The 17,849-nt window shown below is 37.2% G+C and overlaps 2 protein-coding genes across 4 annotated transcripts in view; both read left to right on the top strand.

Moving 5' to 3' along the window:
- Nucleotides 1–7,280, top strand: part of LOC135113124 (zinc carboxypeptidase-like) — a 34,068-nt gene extending 26,788 nt beyond the window's left edge. For both annotated transcript variants that reach the window (XM_064028189.1, XM_064028198.1), the window contains exons 5-7: nucleotides 1,070–1,181; nucleotides 1,713–1,760; nucleotides 5,454–7,280. In XM_064028189.1, coding sequence (XP_063884259.1) covers nucleotides 1,070–1,181; nucleotides 1,713–1,760; nucleotides 5,454–6,169 — 876 coding nt within the window. In that variant the 3' untranslated portion in view covers nucleotides 6,170–7,280. The remainder of the gene's footprint in view (nucleotides 1–1,069; nucleotides 1,182–1,712; nucleotides 1,761–5,453) is intronic.
- Nucleotides 7,281–12,069: 4,789 nt separating this feature from the next.
- The window catches only part of LOC135113142 (condensin-2 complex subunit G2-like), a 107,770-nt gene continuing 101,990 nt past the window's right edge, over nucleotides 12,070–17,849 (top strand). The window contains exon 1 of one of the 2 annotated variants that reach the window (XM_064028233.1): nucleotides 12,070–12,264. The gene's annotated coding sequence lies outside the window, so the exon portion shown is untranslated. The other variant, XM_064028243.1, reaches the window with a different exon arrangement.

The raw sequence follows: 17,849 nt of genomic DNA on the forward strand, positions 1-17,849 counted from the left end.
CAGAACGCCTGACTTCTGATCTCTCTAAAATTTCTGATTGGAGCAGAGCAAACTTTGTATTGTTCAATGCCGCAAAAAATTCCTCCATCTATCAACTCGACACAACCTTCCAGACAACTATCCCCTCTTCTTCATTGACACTCAACTGTCTCCCTCTTCTACACTGAACATCCTCGGTCTATCCTTTTCTTATAATCTAAACTGGAAACTTCACATCTCATCTTTAGCTAAAACACCTTCTACGAAGCTAGGTATTCTGAGACGTCTCCACTAGTTTTTTTTTTTTTTTTTTCACTCCCTCCCCCTCCCCTGCTAATGACTCTGTACAAGGGCCTTATCCGTCCATGTATGGAGTATGCTTCACATGTCTGGGTGGGCTCCACTCATATACCACTCTTTTAGACAGGATGGAATCAAAAGCTTTTCGTCTCATCAACTCCTCTCCTCTAATTGTTTTCAGCCTCTTCCTCATCGCCGCAATGTTGCATCTCTAGCTGTCTTCTTCCGCATTTTTCATGCTAACTGCTCTTCTGATCTTTCTAAGTGCATGCCTCCCTTCCTTCCGCAGCCTCACTGCACAAAACTTTCTTTTTTCTCTCACCTTTATTTTGTCCACCTCTCTAATGCAAGAGTTAACCAGTATTCTCAGCCATTCATCCCTTTCTCTGGTAAACTCTGGAACTCCCTACCTATTTCTGTATTCCCACCTTCCTAGAATTTGAACTCCTTCAAGAGGGAGGTTTCAAGACACTTATCCTTCAATTTTGGACTACCGTTTCAGACCCTATTCGGGGACCAGCATCTCAGTGGGCTTTTATTATTATTATTATTATTATTATCATTATTGTTATTATTATTATTATTATTAGATTTTTGTTACTCTTGGCCGATGTCCCTCCTACATAAAAGAAAAAAAAAATAGTAGTGTTGGTGGTGTCAGTTGCAACAGCAGCAGCAGTAGTAGTAGTAGTAGTAGTAGTAGTAAAATTGTTGTTGTTACGAACCACAGCTACCTGAGGCACAACTAAGATCTCTAAGACTACATATTTTTGTTCATTTTCCGCCACAGATTGAGTATTACCTGAAGGAGTTGGTAGAAAGATCACAGAGAGTGGAGCTGGTTTCCATCGGGAAGTCTATCGAAGGGCGGGACATCTGGAGAGTGCACATCAGGCCATATGGTGTGTGAGGTTCAAAGCTTTGTGAAATGGACAGCTTGAGCGAGTCTTGGGTTTAAGTCTTTTGGTCGGTATTTTTAAACACATAGAGTTTTCATAACGACATTATTCAAAAGCAACAGAAACGATTATTTTGGTTTGCATGGGGGTCTCTTCCATTGATTGTACAGAAATTTCTTTATCACTGAAATTATGAAAACACCCTTAAAAACTTCAGTGACGGTCATTTAAGCAGTTTAATATACTGGAGATAAGGCATCTAAACGTTTAAGAGCATGGATCCTGATTTCCGATGATGAGCATCTCTTCACTTTGACCCTGATGTTTCCATGTTGGGTTTTGCTTAAGAATCGTACATTTTATATCCACCATGGAATCAGATTACTGAATGTATTAAATTTACTTTATCGATGTCCTTCATTGTGATTCCATAAGTACATGAATAGCTTGTTAATCTCGAACTAGAGGTATGGAAGGCAAGGGAAGGGACTATGAAGGCGGAATGGTAATACTGTTGATTTTGTTTTACCACAGAAGACACTGGCGAGGACGTGAGGAGAAACGCCGTGTGGTTCGAGGCAGGTAAGTGGCATTTTTTCCTTTTTGATTATGTGTACATTTTTTTCTTTTCACTTAGGACATATTTAGTTATGACTTGTACGATGTTTTGCCTCCAGTGACGCCATAGTTCTGTCAGATGAAGCGTTTCTAATGTCGTAAGTCTTTCGAATATAGCATTTGTGATTACCTAGTTCTGTCACGTGGCCCTTTGTTCTTCTTAAATTACTAACCAAGAGAGAACACAATAACTCGTCAACATTTCAGTATTTCTTATCATCGTACAGTAATTATTTGCTAATGAACTGATATTCTTAGAGGATTGCATAAACAATACCCATCACTGATATGAAAGGCTACTCACACTGTTCCTTACACTATGGATCAGTATCATTGTCACGAACAAGAGTACTGGTTGAAAGATGGTCTGCTGACAATACCCATTCCCCTTGGCATTGCAGCTCGTATTAATAGACACCTTGTCGTCTTAGTGGGGGGAATTTTCAAAGCCTTCAGATATGATCAGTTGGATTCTAACATTTTTTTTCCTATTAAAGTTTCAAAATCCTTATTGAACTATGAATAGAATCATGAAAACCCTAAGGATTTCTCCTTACCTACACCAGCCTCGGAGTTCTCATTTGGGAAGGGGACCACAAATGCTCTTCTGGTATCAACCCTAAGTGTTTTTACACCCCCCCCCAACTTTTTCTTCATTAACTTATGCAACATTCACGGTCTTAGATCTAATTTTCAATCTGTAGGACACCACTTCCTCTTTACTAAACCTCATCTTCTTTTCCTCACTGAAACACAGGTGTCTGAGGCAACTGACAGTAGCCCCTTTACTGTTCCTCCTACTTTCTCTATCCTCATTTTCAGTCAAAAGGCGGATGTTGCGTTTATGTGCGGAATAACTTAATCCGCTCTCGTGCCCACGTTCTTGAATTTTCCGAGTTTTTCACCATTTGGCTATGACTACAGAGTCACTCTCAAACAAAATTAATCAGTGTTATATACCCCTCACTTAACTCCCTGACTATAAGAAATTCTTTGGTTATTTAACTTCCAAAGTGGAGCACATTCTGACTCTTCCCTTTTGCGGATCCTCATTCTTGGAGACTTCAATGTTCACCACCAGATTTGGCTTTCCTCTCCCTTCACTGACCCTCCTGATGAACTAGCCTTCAACTTTGCTATCCTCCACGACCTAGAGCAATCGGTGTAACACCCAACTCATATTCCTAACCGTCTTGGAGATACACCCAACATTCTTGACTTTTTCCTAACTTCTAATCCTTCTGCTTATGCTGTTACTATGTCTTCTCCATTGGGCTCCTCTGATCATAATCTCATATCAGTATCTTGTCCTATCTCTCCAATCCCTCCTCAGGATCCTCCAAAGTGGAATTGCCTGTAGCGTTTTGCCTCTACTAGCTGGAGGGACCTGAAGAGGTATTATGCTGATTTTCCTTGGAATGACTACTGCTTTTAGCGTCAAAGACCTGTCTCTGTGTACCGAGCACATAACAGAGGTGATAGTGTCTGGCATAGAGACGTACATTCCTCATTCTTTTTTTTTTACCTAAATCTTCCAAACCTTGGTTTAACACTGCCTGTTCCTGTGCTATACATGATAGAGAGGTGGCCCACAAAATATACTTGAGCCTTCCATTATTAGAATCTCATGCGCTTTATATTTCTGCCCAGAACCATGCCAAGTCTGTTCTCCAAGTAACCAAAAACTCCTTCATTAATTGAAAGAGTCAAAATCTTTCAAGATCTAACCCCCCTCATGTCTTCTGGCATCTAGCCAAAAACATCTCTAATAATTTTTCTTCTTCTTTCCCACCTTTATTTCAACCAAATGGCACCACTGCTATCACATCTATCTCTAAAGCCGGACTCTTCGCTCAAACCTTTGCTAAAAACTCTAGCTTGGATGATTCAGGGTTTGTTCCTCCCTCTTCTCCACCCTCTGACTACTTCATGCTACCTATTAAAATTCTTCACAATGATGGTTTCCATGCCCTCGCTGACCTAAACCCTCGGAAGGCTTATGGACCTGATGGGGTCCCTCCTATTGTTCTCAGAAACTACGCCTCTGTGCTTACACCTTGCCCAGTCAAATTCTTTCATCTCTGTCTGTCACCATCTACCTTTCCTTCTTGTTGGAAGTTTGCCTACATTCAGCCTGTTGCTAAAAAGGGTGACCGTTCTGATCCCTCAAACTACCGTCCTGTTGCTTTAATTTCCTCCCTATCTAAAGTTTTTGAATGTATCCTCAGCAGGAAGATTCTTAAATATCTATCACTTCACAACTTTCTATCTGATCGCCAGTATAGTTTCCATCAAGGCTGCTCTTCTGGTGATCTGGTTTCCTTCCTGAGTTTTGGTTATCTTTTAGAGATTTTGGTGAAACTTTTGCTGTTGTCTTTGACATATAAAAAGCTTTTGATAGAGTCTGGCACAAAGCTTTGATTTCCAAACTACCCTCCTATGGCTTCTATCCTTCTCTCTGTAACTTCATCTCAAGTTTCCTGTCTGACCGTTCTGTTGCTGCTGTGGTAGACGGTCACTGTTCTCTTAAATCTATTAACAGTGCTGTTCCTCAGGGTTCTGTCCTGTCGCCCACTCTCTTTCTATTATTTATCGATGATCTTCTAAATCAAACTTCTTGTCCTATCCACTCCTACGCTGGTGATACCACCCTGCACTTTTGCACGTCTTTTCCTAGACGTCCAACCCTTCAGGAAGTAAACAGTTCACGCAGGGAAGTCACAGAACGCCTGACTTTTGATCTCTCTAAAATTTCTGATTGGGGCAAAGCAAACTTGGTATTGTTCAATGCCTCAAAAATTCAATTCCTCCATCTATCAACTTAACACAACCTTCCAGACAACTATCCCCTCTTCTCCAGTGACACTCAACTGTCCCCGTTTTCTACACTGAACATCCTCAATCTGTCCTTTTCTTATAATCTAAACTGGAAACTTCACATCTCATCTCTAGATAAAACAGCTTATATGAAGTTAGGTGTTCTGAGACGTCTCCACCAGTTTTTCTCACCCCCCAGCTAACTCTGTACAAGGGCCTTATCCATCCATGTATGGAGCATGCTTCACATGTCTGGTAGGAAGGAGGGTTCCACTCATATCGCTCTTCTAGACAGGATGGAATCTAAAGCTTTTCGTCTCATCAACTCTTCTCCTCTAACTGACTGTCTTCAGCCTCTCTCTCATCGCCGCAGTGTTGCATCGCTAGCTATCTTCTACCGCTATTTTCATGCTAACTGCTCTTCTGATCTTACTAAGTGGATGCCTCCCCTCTTCCCACGGCCTCGCTGCACAAGATTTTCTTCTTTTTCTCAACCCTATTCTGTCCACCTCTGTAATGCTAGAGTTAACCAGTATTCTCACTCATTCATAACTTTCTCTGGTAAACTCTGGAACTCCCTGCCTGTTTCTGTATTTTTCACCTTCCTATGACTTGAATTCTTTCAAGAGGGAGGTTTCAAGACATCCTTCAATTTTTGACTACCAGTTCGGACCCTGTTCGAGGACCAGTATCTGTGTTTTTTTTTTTTTTTTTTCTCCCTTGGCTGGTTTTCTTCATAAAAAAAATAAATAAAATACCGTATGTCTAAAGTACCTAGTCGAAATAATATACAGAAATGTTTGAGAATATGGATGTAACTCTTATGGTGTTTGACTACAGGAATACACGCACGAGAGTGGATCTCCCCCGCTACTGCATGTCATCTCCTTGAATACTTAGTGGCCGACAAATCCCTCACAAAGAATCTGGACGTGTACATGGTGCCCATGGCTAATCCTGACGGATACGAGTTCTCCAGGACCAACGATCGGTTTTGGCGTAAGAACAGACGAATTAACGCTGGCTCTTCATGCTCTGGTGTTGACCTGAACCGAAACTGGGACGAGTCTTTCGGTGTAGGTGCCTCTTCGAATCCCTGTAGTGAGGTGTACAAGGGGACCAAGCCCTTCTCCGAGCCTGAGACAGAAGCGCTAAGTGCCGAGATGCAGAGAGTTAACTCCGTTGACGACCTGCGCCTCATGATCTCCTTGCATAGTTATGGGCAGGTATTGTTGTATCCATGGGGATCTAGCAATGAGATAGCCCCAGAAACGCCTCTGATGAAACGTGCTGGGAAAAGATTTGCTAATGGCGCTCAAAGACCTTATAAAACCAAGTATACAGTAGAAAACATAGCAGCAGGGATGTACTTAGCCTCAGGAACCACTGATGACTGGGCCAAGGCAGCGCTGAAGGTTCCTTTGCCGTACACTCTGGAGCTGAGGGATAGGGGCAGTAATGGTTTTGAGCTGCCCGCCAACCAGATCCTGCCCACCAGTGAGGAGGTGTGGAACGGCATTAAAAAACTGTTCTCCTTTATTAACAAAAATTTTTAATGTTCTAATACTCCAGAGACGATAGCTCATTGCCTCAACGGTTTCTTTACATAAATAAGATGACACACCATTCATTTGGTGTATCCACTTTTATCAAAATATGATGATTATTTTCATTGTCAGAAATAAGGCTTGGTATAATACTTTAGAAAACCTGATAAGAAATAATATGTTGTTTTATTACACGTCCTCCTTCACTTAAGCAGTTTTTAAGAGAAGGATGGGTTTTCCTTTTCGTTCACGTTTGGTACGCACCCATGCTTGGGGCAAGGGCTCGGACAGAAGAAGTGTAAGGACACATTTCACTAGCCCATACATTTGGTCTTTAAAAATATGATGCGATGTGTTGAGAAGCAGGCATCATTCTCTCTCTCTCTCTCTCTCTCTCTCTCTCTCTCTCTCTCTCTCTCTCTCTCTCTCTCTCTCTCTCTCTCTCTCTCTCTCTCTCTCTCTCTCTCTCTCTCTCTCTCTCTCTCTCTCTCTCTCTTATCTCCTCCTTTGACTATTCTTTTTAATCAGTCTGTTGAAACTGGAACTTTTCTTGCAATGTTGAAGATTGCTAGAATTACTCCCATTCATAAATCTGGCCCTGACAATGATCCCAAAAACACTACAGACCAATTTCCCAGCCATCAGTATTCTCCAAAATATTAGAAACATTAATGAAGACTCATCAAATGCAATACTTAGATACCCAGAATATTTTCAGCGTTGCCAAATTTGGTTTCAGACGCAATCGCAACACTGTTCAAGCATTAAATATCTTCTCTACAGATGTTTTTACTGTTATTGATAATAAATTTTCTGTTCTATCTATTTTCATCGATTTCGCTAAAGCCTTAAAAAAAAATAAATAAATAAAAAGACATTTTTACTAATTACTAACTAAATCTTTCTTCCATCTTAATATATCACCATTGTAATTCTGATGCAATCTAAATTTGATAAATTAAACTGTATTGTAATCATTTAAGAACTGTATTTTTGTTATTCCTACTGAATATATTATAAATCTATTTTCTCATACTTGTTAAACTTACAAACTTACCTTGGTTCATCATGTACACTATATTATAACAATTGTACTGTCTCCTTTAACTCTTAGGTATACTATCCCTCCCTTAATGTGAACCTCACATTATTGTTATTATTATTATTGTTATTATTATTATTATTATTATTATTATTATTATTATTATTATTATTATTATAGCTATCATTAATAATAATAGTAGTAGTAGTATGACTGTTATTATTGTTGTTATTATTATTATTATTATTATCATTATTATTATTATTATTATTATTATTATTATTATTATTATTATTATTATTATTATTATCATTATTATTATTATTGTTATTATAATTGTTGCTGTTATCAAAATTAAATACAACTGAAGTGAATTGAACTGAATCAAATTATCATAATTATCATTATTATTACTGACACTTATGTTGTTGCTAAATTCTAATCTTTATTATTTCTAGACCCTCATAATTATTATTGACTTTATAACTATTATTGTTACATAATAATTGTAAAAATAATAATAATACTTGTTACTATTGGTAATATTTTGTCATTATTATTATTTTTATTATTATTATTATTATTATTATTATTATTATTATTATTATTATTATTATTATTATTATTATTATTATTACTATTATTTTTTTCATTATTTTTATTAGGTATTATTATTATTATTATTATTATTATTATTATTATTATTATTATTATTATAGTTGTTGTTTTCTTTTCTTGATTTTTTGTCTGAAAAGCTTAGCTTTAGAAAGGCATGCTACAGATGTTAATAACTGTTAACTTAGATTTAGTATATAATATTATACAACTGTAAGCAATAAATAAATGTTCAAATGCTCTCTCTCTCTCTCTCTCTCTCTCTCTCTCTCTCTCTCTCTCTCTCTCTCTCTCTCTCTCTCTCTCTCTCTCTCTCTCTCGTGATATACAAGAATTATTTTTATTTCATCGGTTATGACTGTTATTCAAGTGATAGTTCTGCGAGTACATCTCTCTCTCTCTCTCTCTCTCTCTCTCTCTCTCTCTCTCTCTCTCTCTCTCTCTCTCTCTCTCTCTCTCCTCTCTCTCTCTCTCTCTCTCTCTCTCTCTATGTCGGTTCTTTCCTACTTTCCATCTGCATACGAGTGCACTAGATGTCACAATGTAATGCTTTTTCCTAAACACCTGTGCCTGGCACAATACTACTAGTGACCCTCACATATGAAGTCATCTGCAGTTTGGTGGCTGGATGTTGTTCCAGTGTAGGTTCACTCAAGGTCTATCCAGCACTCAAGGTCTGTGCATGCGTGAACAACATGCCAGATGAATAATTTGATGCCTCATTTGTGCTCTACCGTCATGGAGTGATCATCTCCTCACTGCTCTGATGATGAATTTAGTAGATTATTTTCGTGTCCAAAACTATTATTCTTATTTGTATTTTATTTTTATTTATTTATTTTCTTTTTGTGATCTTTGTTGCCTCAATAAGTCTTCTTTTAGTTTTCAAGGGACCACACTTGATAAGGGATGAATTCGCTTGTCAACATGTCCATTTGACTTGTTGGTGCAGTAAGCACTTATATGGTAGGATCGTAGTCCTAAAAATGATGAAGTTGTTTTGTAGAAGTATTTATTGAAGTGCAAGTACAATATCCACCTTATCATTTATTCGCTTTATATTTCTGCCCAGAACTATACCAAGTCTGTTCTCAAACTAGCCAAAAACTCCTTCATTAATAGAAAGTGTCGAAATCTTTCAAGACCTAACTCTCCTCGTGACTTCTGGCACCTAACCAAAAACATCTCCAATAACTTTGTTTCTTCTTTCCCTCCTTTATTTCAACCAGATGGCACCACTGCTATCACATCTATCTGTAAAGCTGAACTCTTCGCTCAAACCTTTGCTAAAAACTCTACCTTGGACGATTCAGGGCTCGTTTCTCCCTCTCCTCCACCCTCTGATTACTTCATGCTACTTATTAAAATTCTTCACAATGATGTTTTCCATGCCCTCGCTGGCCTAAACCCTAGAAAGGCTTATGGACCTGATGGGGTCCCTCCCATTTTTCTCCGAAACTGTGCCTCCGTGCTTGCGCCTTGCCAAGTCAAACTCTTTCAACTCTGTCAAGATTTACCTTTCCTTCTTGCTGTAAGTTTGTCTAAATTCAGCCTGTTCCTTAAAAGGGTGACCGTTCTAATCCCACAAACTACCGTCCTGTTGCTTTAATTTCCATCCTATCTAAAGTTTTTGAATCTATCCTCAACAGGAAGATTCTTAAACATCTATCACTTCACAACCTTCTATCAGATCGCCAGTATGGGTTTTCTCAAGGCCGCTCTACTGGTGATCTGGCTTTTCTTACTGAATCTTGGTCACCCCCTTTTAGAGATTTTGGAGAAACTTTTGTTGTTGCCTTAGACATATTAAAAGTTTTTGATAAAGTCTGGCACAAAGGTTTGATTTCCAAACTTCCCCCCTACACCTTCTATTCTTCTCACTGTAACTTCATCTCAAGTTTCCTTTCTGACTGTTCTATTTCTACTGTGGAAGATGGTCACTGTTCTCCAAAATATATTAACAGTGGTGTTCCTCAGTTTTTTTTTTTTTTTTTCCTGTCTCCCACCCTCTTCATATTACTTATCTTCTAAATTCAACTTATTATTTTATCCACTCCTACGCTGATGATACCACCCTGCTCTTTTCCACGTCTTTTTGTAGATGTCCAACCATTCAGGAAGTAAACAGTTCATGCAGGGAAGCCACAGAACGCCTCACTTCTGATCTCTCTAAAATTTCTAAATTGGGAAGAGCAAACTTAGTATTGTTCAGTGCCTCAAAAGCTCAGTTCCAACATCTATCAACTTGATACAGCCTTCCAGACAACTATCCCCTCTTCTTCAGTGACACTCAGCTGTCCCCCTCCTCCACGCTGAACATCCTCGGTCTGTCCTTTAGGAGGGAACAGTAGCGAAGTATCACATCTCTCTCTCTCTCTTTCTCTCTCTCTCTCTCTCTCTCTCTCTCTCTCTCTCTCTCTCTCTCTCTCTCTCTCTCTCTCTCTCTCTCTCTCTCTCTCTCTCTCAGTTTTCCGATGTAGTACACACATCCTTATTTTTCGTCCTCCTCGTCTAGTTTTCCCTGTCATTCTCTCTGACTATACTATAGCATTTTTTAGTTGCTGCAATACATCCATCTTGTGTAGCATTGGCAGTCCGTGTTTTGTGACATACCAAGCAACCATCGCTTGAGAAGGCTGGTAACCTTCAAGTCAAACAAATTACCTGTAGACAAATAAAACTATATGAGGAACGAAGTAGTTGGATGTTGCTTCTCGCACCTCTTCTATTAAGAAGCTCCATACGAGCGAGCTCTGAGTCTTCCTTCATCTCCAAAACCCGTGACTGAACTCAGATGTCAGAAATAGGACTGCATTGTGAAGAATCTCAAAGTTGAGAGCTAGGTGGCCATGTGATTTTTGAAAGGGCATCTTTACTAAACATCCTGGATCATCATGACATACACTTTCCATGTTTTAATTTAATATATGTATATATATATAGTTATATATATATATATATTATATATAGATATATAGATATATATATATATATAGATATATATATATATAGATATATATATGTATATTAGTATATATAGTATATAGTATATATATATATTATATATAGTAGATAATTATAGATATATATATATATAGTATATATATAGTGATATTATAGATATATAGTATATATATATATATATATATATATATATAGATATATATATATACATATATTTATATAGATAGATATATATATATATATATATATATATATATATATATAATATATATATATATATATATATATATATATATATATATATATATATATATATATATATATATATATATATATATATATATATATATATATATATATATATATATATATATATATATATATATATATATATATATATATATATATATATATTTTTTTTTTTTTTTTTTTTTTTTTTTCATTTTTTTTTTTTTTTTTTACTTCTTCCCACAAATGACAATAATGTATTTATTTGTACCTTCCCTTACCTTATAAAGCTAATATACTTATTACCTCGTATAATCAGATTCTCCGTTTCTATTTACACCATTATTTTACACTCCCTCAGCAAATGTTCCGAACTCTTATTTGGTAAAAACATTTTCACTCAAAATCTTTTTACATTAATGGCACTTTATATATATATATATATATATATATATATATATATATATATATATATATATATATATATATATATATATATATATATATATATATATATATATATATATATATATATATATATATATATATATATATATATATATATATCGTTCTTGTTTTCAGTAATGGCATTTCAGCTTCTTTAGAAACATCTTCAACCGTGGCATTTTCATTCTTTTTCAGACATGTAATTCCTCCTGCATCTGTTTCCCTACACTATACATTATACAGGCCGTCTGGCGTCTGCTGCAAACAGGTTACAGGGTACACACAATATACGCACCCTCAGGCATTGGTTGGCAAGGTGATCCCTCTATTGTTTTGTTACTAGGTTAGGTTCTCTTTGCTTTTTGAATCTAAAATTTATAAAAATCTATTTCATATATTCCATGAAATCAATAGTAATGATACTGGTGTAATAAGGCAAGGTCAACGTGAGGTTAGTTCCTCGACGTGAATTAATGATATTTTTGTTACTGCTAGTGTTTTATGTTTTTTCTTTACTAGATCTATCACAATATTAATATTGCTTTCAGTCTCACCAATGAAAATTATATATTGATGAAAGAAGACAGGTTTGTAAGTACAGTCCCAGGGTGAGGACGGTCCGTAATTTGAATCTGCAAATAGAGAAACCCCGCGAATTGTTTGTGATCGTTGTATATGGTTTGCGTGGTCCTGCTGTGCTTGTGATTCTTTTGGTAGCTTTGTGTTGCCTGAACCACATATGGGCTACTGTGCCCTGCTGTGACAAGACAAGAGGTGGTCGTCAGCCTGAGGGAGCACAGAATCAGAGGTGAGTGACAAGATGACTAGGCGTGTCCTTCCCGCGTAACAAACATCTCCCTCGAAGCAACCAATTTTACTGAAAACCGTTGGTCAGATTTATTTGTATTACATTTAAGTCTTTGAGAACGGTTAAGAGGATCAGGGCTCAATGTAAGTGTAACGACGCATGTTTGTTTTGATTTCTGCCTTTGTATGATTTTTAGGTAAACATAGAGCCCTTACCTCGATAATTACAGAGTCTGGCTGAGAAAAGAAAGGTAGAGATTTGTTTTGAGATCACCGAGATGACATTTTCTTAAAGTTCATTGCTATGTTTTTGTTTATTGATGGTCTAAGAAATGGTTCTGACAAAATGGATAAATAGGTAATTTTCTAATGTACAGGTACTGAGGGTTACTGAGACTTGGCTGCTCAGTACTATTCCGGACGCTGTAATATTCATTTATAATTACTGTGTATTTAGAAATTATGTGTCTAGTTCAGGGTATAAACCTGGAGTTTGTATTTATGCACATAGTTCTATCAAATGCACCAAAATGGGCCTAATGCTTGCTCAGTTTTTCTACCTGACTGCAAAGTATATATACATATATTAATTATTTGTAGGCCTACTTTTTATGCTCCATTGCTCCATTTAACACCGCTCATACTTTTCTTAACAGATTTTTGTAATAACAGGGAAGTAATTGTGATTGGGAATTTTAACCACACTCTTTCTTGGTCAGCTGGTGCAGTATATGACAGTGCAATATCCCATTGTGAGGTGTGACAGACTCTTCCTTGATTGGTCCACATCATTGGGTCTACCCAGCGGATTCATGAAGCAACAAACATAAGGGCTAGCAATACGTACCTTCAATTTATTTTTTTTACCACAGGAACTGATTGTTGTTCTCTCTCTCTCTCTCTCTCTCTCTCTCTCTCTCTCTCTCTCTCTCTCTCTCTCTCTCTCTCTCTCTCTCTCTCTCTCTCTTTTATCACTGTTGTTACATTTTCCAGTTTAAAGCCCAGTTAACTAGTGTTGACGTGCCCCTTTTCTGGCATAAGGCTAGAAAGCAAGGCAAAAAAAACTGCTCCTAAAACAAAAACTACATACTAAGGAAAAGTTGGTTGTCCTCTTGGTGCTCTGGACAACCTGATAACTGACCCCAAAAAATGGTTCAGATCCTAGATACGGCTTTCTCTTCAGTGTTTACCATTCCCTCTGGACTTCCTCAGTGTTTACGTCAAACCCATTATGGTTCCTTTCTTTAGTTACACTTTGCAGTTCATGATGTTGCTAATGCACTGAGTAATATCAGTCCTTCTACAAAAGGACCTGACTTGATCCATCTGGCATTACTAAAAAAATTCCTCAAACAATTTAGCCTACCATTTGTATTTTTTTTTCTATCAATTCTGGTGTAATTCTTGATATATGGAGAAAATCTACCATAATCCTTATTTTCAAAAAGGGAAAAAGGTGACCCTCATAACCATAGACCTGTAAACATCACTTATGTTGCAAAATTGTAGAGATTCATTGGTGCTAAACTACAAGATTATCTAGTTGCTAATTAATTACTGAATGTCAACCAGTTTGGTTTTTATGAGAAGTATGTGGGAGATCAATTATTAGTAACTTATGATGCAGTTTCTGAGGGGATGAATGAGGTCAGTATGGTTGATCTTATTCTTTTTTTACTTTTCGAAGGCCTTTGATATGGTAAACCACCAAATTCTTTTCAATAAACTTAATAAATTAGGTGTTAATGGTGTTGTTCTCTCCTGGAATAAAGTTTTTCTGTCACAGAACTATGGAGGTGGTAGTGGGTTGACAGTTTAGTTCCTTGTTTCCAGTGGTTAGTGGAGTACCCCAAGATGCATGTCCAGTTATTTTTCTTTTCTACATAAATCACAGTTCTGCAACTCTGTTATCAAGCATCATGGTATTTGTTAATGACTTAAAACTGTACCTCTTTATAAGGTCTCATAACCTCTCAGTGTTGCATGGCATTAGTGCAGTGCAAAGGGATATTGACTCATTGATTGCCGTTGCTGAATCCTGTGATCTAAAGATAAACCCATGTAAAAGCAAGATCATGAGCTTTGGTGACAAACTACAACTGTCTTATGATTTGGGTCCTTATTCAGCATGTACTGTTAGGCTAAGGGCAGTCACTTGTGTCTCAGTCTTGTTGCTGCAGACCTTGGCATAACACATGACCCAACATTAAGATTCCACACCTTTGGTGTCAAAGGTTTCATTCTCTATTGAAGGCCATTTTGTGCCAGTCTCCTGTTTATCACCCATATACTTCCACTTCTTGAGTTTGCACCTCCAGTTTGAAATACAGCCTATGTTACTGATTTGACTTGAAATCTGTTCATCAACAATTGACAGCAAATTATATGTTTTCATGATGTGCTTTGCAGTTAGTATCTCAAAGCTTTAAACCTTTACTCTGTGAAGGGAAGACTACTGCATGCCAACCTAATTAAATATGGGAAGATTTCCATTGGTCTGTCTACTTTAACTCATGCTGATCTTTTCATCATGACCCCTGCAAAAAGTATCACAGGCCACAAGTTTAAGAAATCTTCCCCACACCACTTAAGAAGCCAGGCACAGATTTTTTTTTGGTACACATGGTGAGGCTTTGGAATATGCTTCCCAATAAAGTGGCAGAAGTAACTAAACTAGTTTTAAAAGGGACTCAGTGACTTCATAGGAGACACACTTTGATTTTTGTAAGTGTCATTATCATATCTTACTCTCTATTCTATTTGGGTTTATAGCACACTTTCTAGTCAGAATTCTTAAGTGACTGTTGTCTTAGTTGTTTCTGAGACCAGAGTGCTAGCATTGCAGTGTTCCTAGGGAGCCCAACCAGGAAAGAACCAGGTAAGCTAGGTGAGCCACACAATGAGGAAACCATGTGGAAAATTGTTGTTCTGTGTCATACCACCATGGCAATAGTATAAAGGAACTGTGCATATTATTTCATTCCTTTCTCACCTTATTGTAGTTTACATCCTGCATTTTCTCCTTCAATTTTTCATTAAGCATCTTATATGCTGGGTTTTCATTTTGATTGATATACCATTCATCTTTGCCATTCTGAATGCATGGCTGGCCTGTATAGCACGGTGTAAAGTGTTCTAGCAGCACCATATGACTGCAATGTTGCAGTGCCATAACCTAAATTAGTCGATCAATCAGCCTTACTTGATGACTCAGTGGTACTCTGATTTCCTGCCTCAAGGCCATTTCTTCAGTGGTAAACTGGTAAACTCTGGAACTCCCTGCTCGCTTCTATTTTTCCAGCTTCCTATGACTTGAATTCCTTCAAGAGGGAGGTTTCAAGAAACTTATCCATCAGTTTTTGACTACTGCTTTGACCCTTTTATGGGACTGGCATTTCAGTGGGCATTTTTTTTTTGGTGGGGGGGTATTTTTGTTGCCCTTGGCTAGTGTCCCTCCTACATATAAAAAAAAATACACATGATAAGGCCACATGTGCACAGCTTTATGATACCAGAACATGCTGTGTTAGAAATCACACTGTCAGAGACCTACCACTGCCAGAATTGTGATGTGCAGTGCCAGGGCCTGTATTTTACAAACTGTCATAGCTAGGTCCATTGGTCCTAGCAAAACAAAATGGCATATTTCAGACGTGACTCATAAATTCCTATGGTCATCCATAAACTCTTATTATTGGTCATAAAATGGTATGACATGTTCACCTTGTCTTAATGCTACTTATGGCTGTCATAAGTCAATGCTACTTATGGCTGTCATAAGTCAGTCATCATCATGACAGCATGGTTGTACACACCATAACACAATCCCCAGATGTTTTTATTATAAATATAACAATAGACATTAGTAACTGTGAGTAAATAATGTCCTTTGAGGCAATAAAGTATTTTTATAGATAATTGCCAAGAATGGTATGATCAGTTTTCCTAAATATAAACAAATCTTGCCTCGTGGGGCCTGCGTGTGTCAGACTGTTGTCCATAATCTTCTCCTAAATATCATGTTTCTTTTGATTAGATGCACTAACTTCCCCAAAAATTGTAATGTGAAGTCAAAAAGAATTTAAATCCAAGAAAATAATGTCAAGAACCTTTTTCATTCCATAAATATAAAGTTGACAAATTATGAGTGTGCTTTCTAATGGCATATGGTAACTGAGATATGACCAACAACTTCTGATGGCCATAAATTCTATTAGCTATGATGGTTAGCTATGGTCGACCATAAGAACTATGTAGAATATGGGCCCTGGCAGGAGATCCAATTCATCCTGTGATGACAGATGTTGCCCTTGAGATGACTGGGAGGGTGGGGGAAGTGATGTTTGATGCAACTTAAGCACTTCATTCTTTATTGCTTTAGCACACGTCTCCCAACCTCTCAAGGCAGCTTACAATTTACACTATCTCACACTTAACACCATATTAGGTCTCTTTCCACCATAACACAAGGTGTTGGTTGTCAAATAGGATCACTGTCTAAGCATTAGTAGTTCATGTAAATGATGTAGAAAATGTAATGCCATGACAGGATGCAGATGCACAAGCCCAAATAAGGCCTTATGATTGAATTGGTTAAGGCTTGTCTTTCAGGCACGTCAGAACTGCTTTATGATAGATTAGTTTCACAGTTTTTCGTAGTTTTTTATTCATTCATGACATTGGTGGCATGCCAATGGAATGATGTTATGAACATTTGGTAAAGGGAGCAAGACCAGCTCTATGAGTAATTTAGAAAATGAAACACATAAAAGAATGGGCTCAAGTGAGAAGATTGAATCTCTGGGAGAGCCCCTTCAAATTAATTGGAAAAGTAAGTGTAAACTTATTTGTTGTGGTACCTGTAGTTGAGCCAAACAGGAAATGATTGTTTTCCTCTACAAGGAAAGAGAAAATATGGATGGAGCTGAGGTCTCTGTGCATATATTTTGATAAACTTAACATACACCATAACTATGTTTCCTAAAAACATGCCTTGGGCTGTTCAGATACTTATGCTAATTCATTGAATTAATAAAATGCCAGAAATTAATCACATCCATCTCCCTTCTGTGTAATAGATTACACATAAACACCTCCATCTCAACAAGCAGCATTCTTCCTCTCCCAGTGGGCCAGTGCCTAGCACTGCTGTATCCTGATCTCCCAGCATTGCTGTATTCTGATTACCCACTGCCAAGCACCAAGTTGCCTTGTTCTAGATGGAGATCACATATGTTAGCCTATTTCAAAAGAGAAGGTACCAGGAGCAGTTGAAATGAATAATCATGGGAGCTTCATATGACTACCGAGTTCTATTGGTGGTACTATTTGGCCTGCCTAGTTTCACTTATGGATCACAGCAAAGAAAGTATAGATAACAAAAGAGGTTATAAAATGTTATCATATTCATTCTTGATTGGATTTTTAGAGTCCATCAATGAGCAACCACTCTATGCCTTTAAAAGGATGAGGTCTTACGACCATAATCCATTCCAAAATTGCTGACTTTATTCTGGAAGAACCATGAGAATTTTGGAAAAAAGAAATACACTTAAAAGTACAGTAAAATGTTTATAAACAATGTTT

Source organism: Scylla paramamosain, chromosome 2 (assembly GCF_035594125.1).
Source record: "Scylla paramamosain isolate STU-SP2022 chromosome 2, ASM3559412v1, whole genome shotgun sequence".
In the NCBI taxonomy this organism is placed as follows: Eukaryota; Metazoa; Arthropoda; class Malacostraca; order Decapoda; family Portunidae; genus Scylla; species Scylla paramamosain.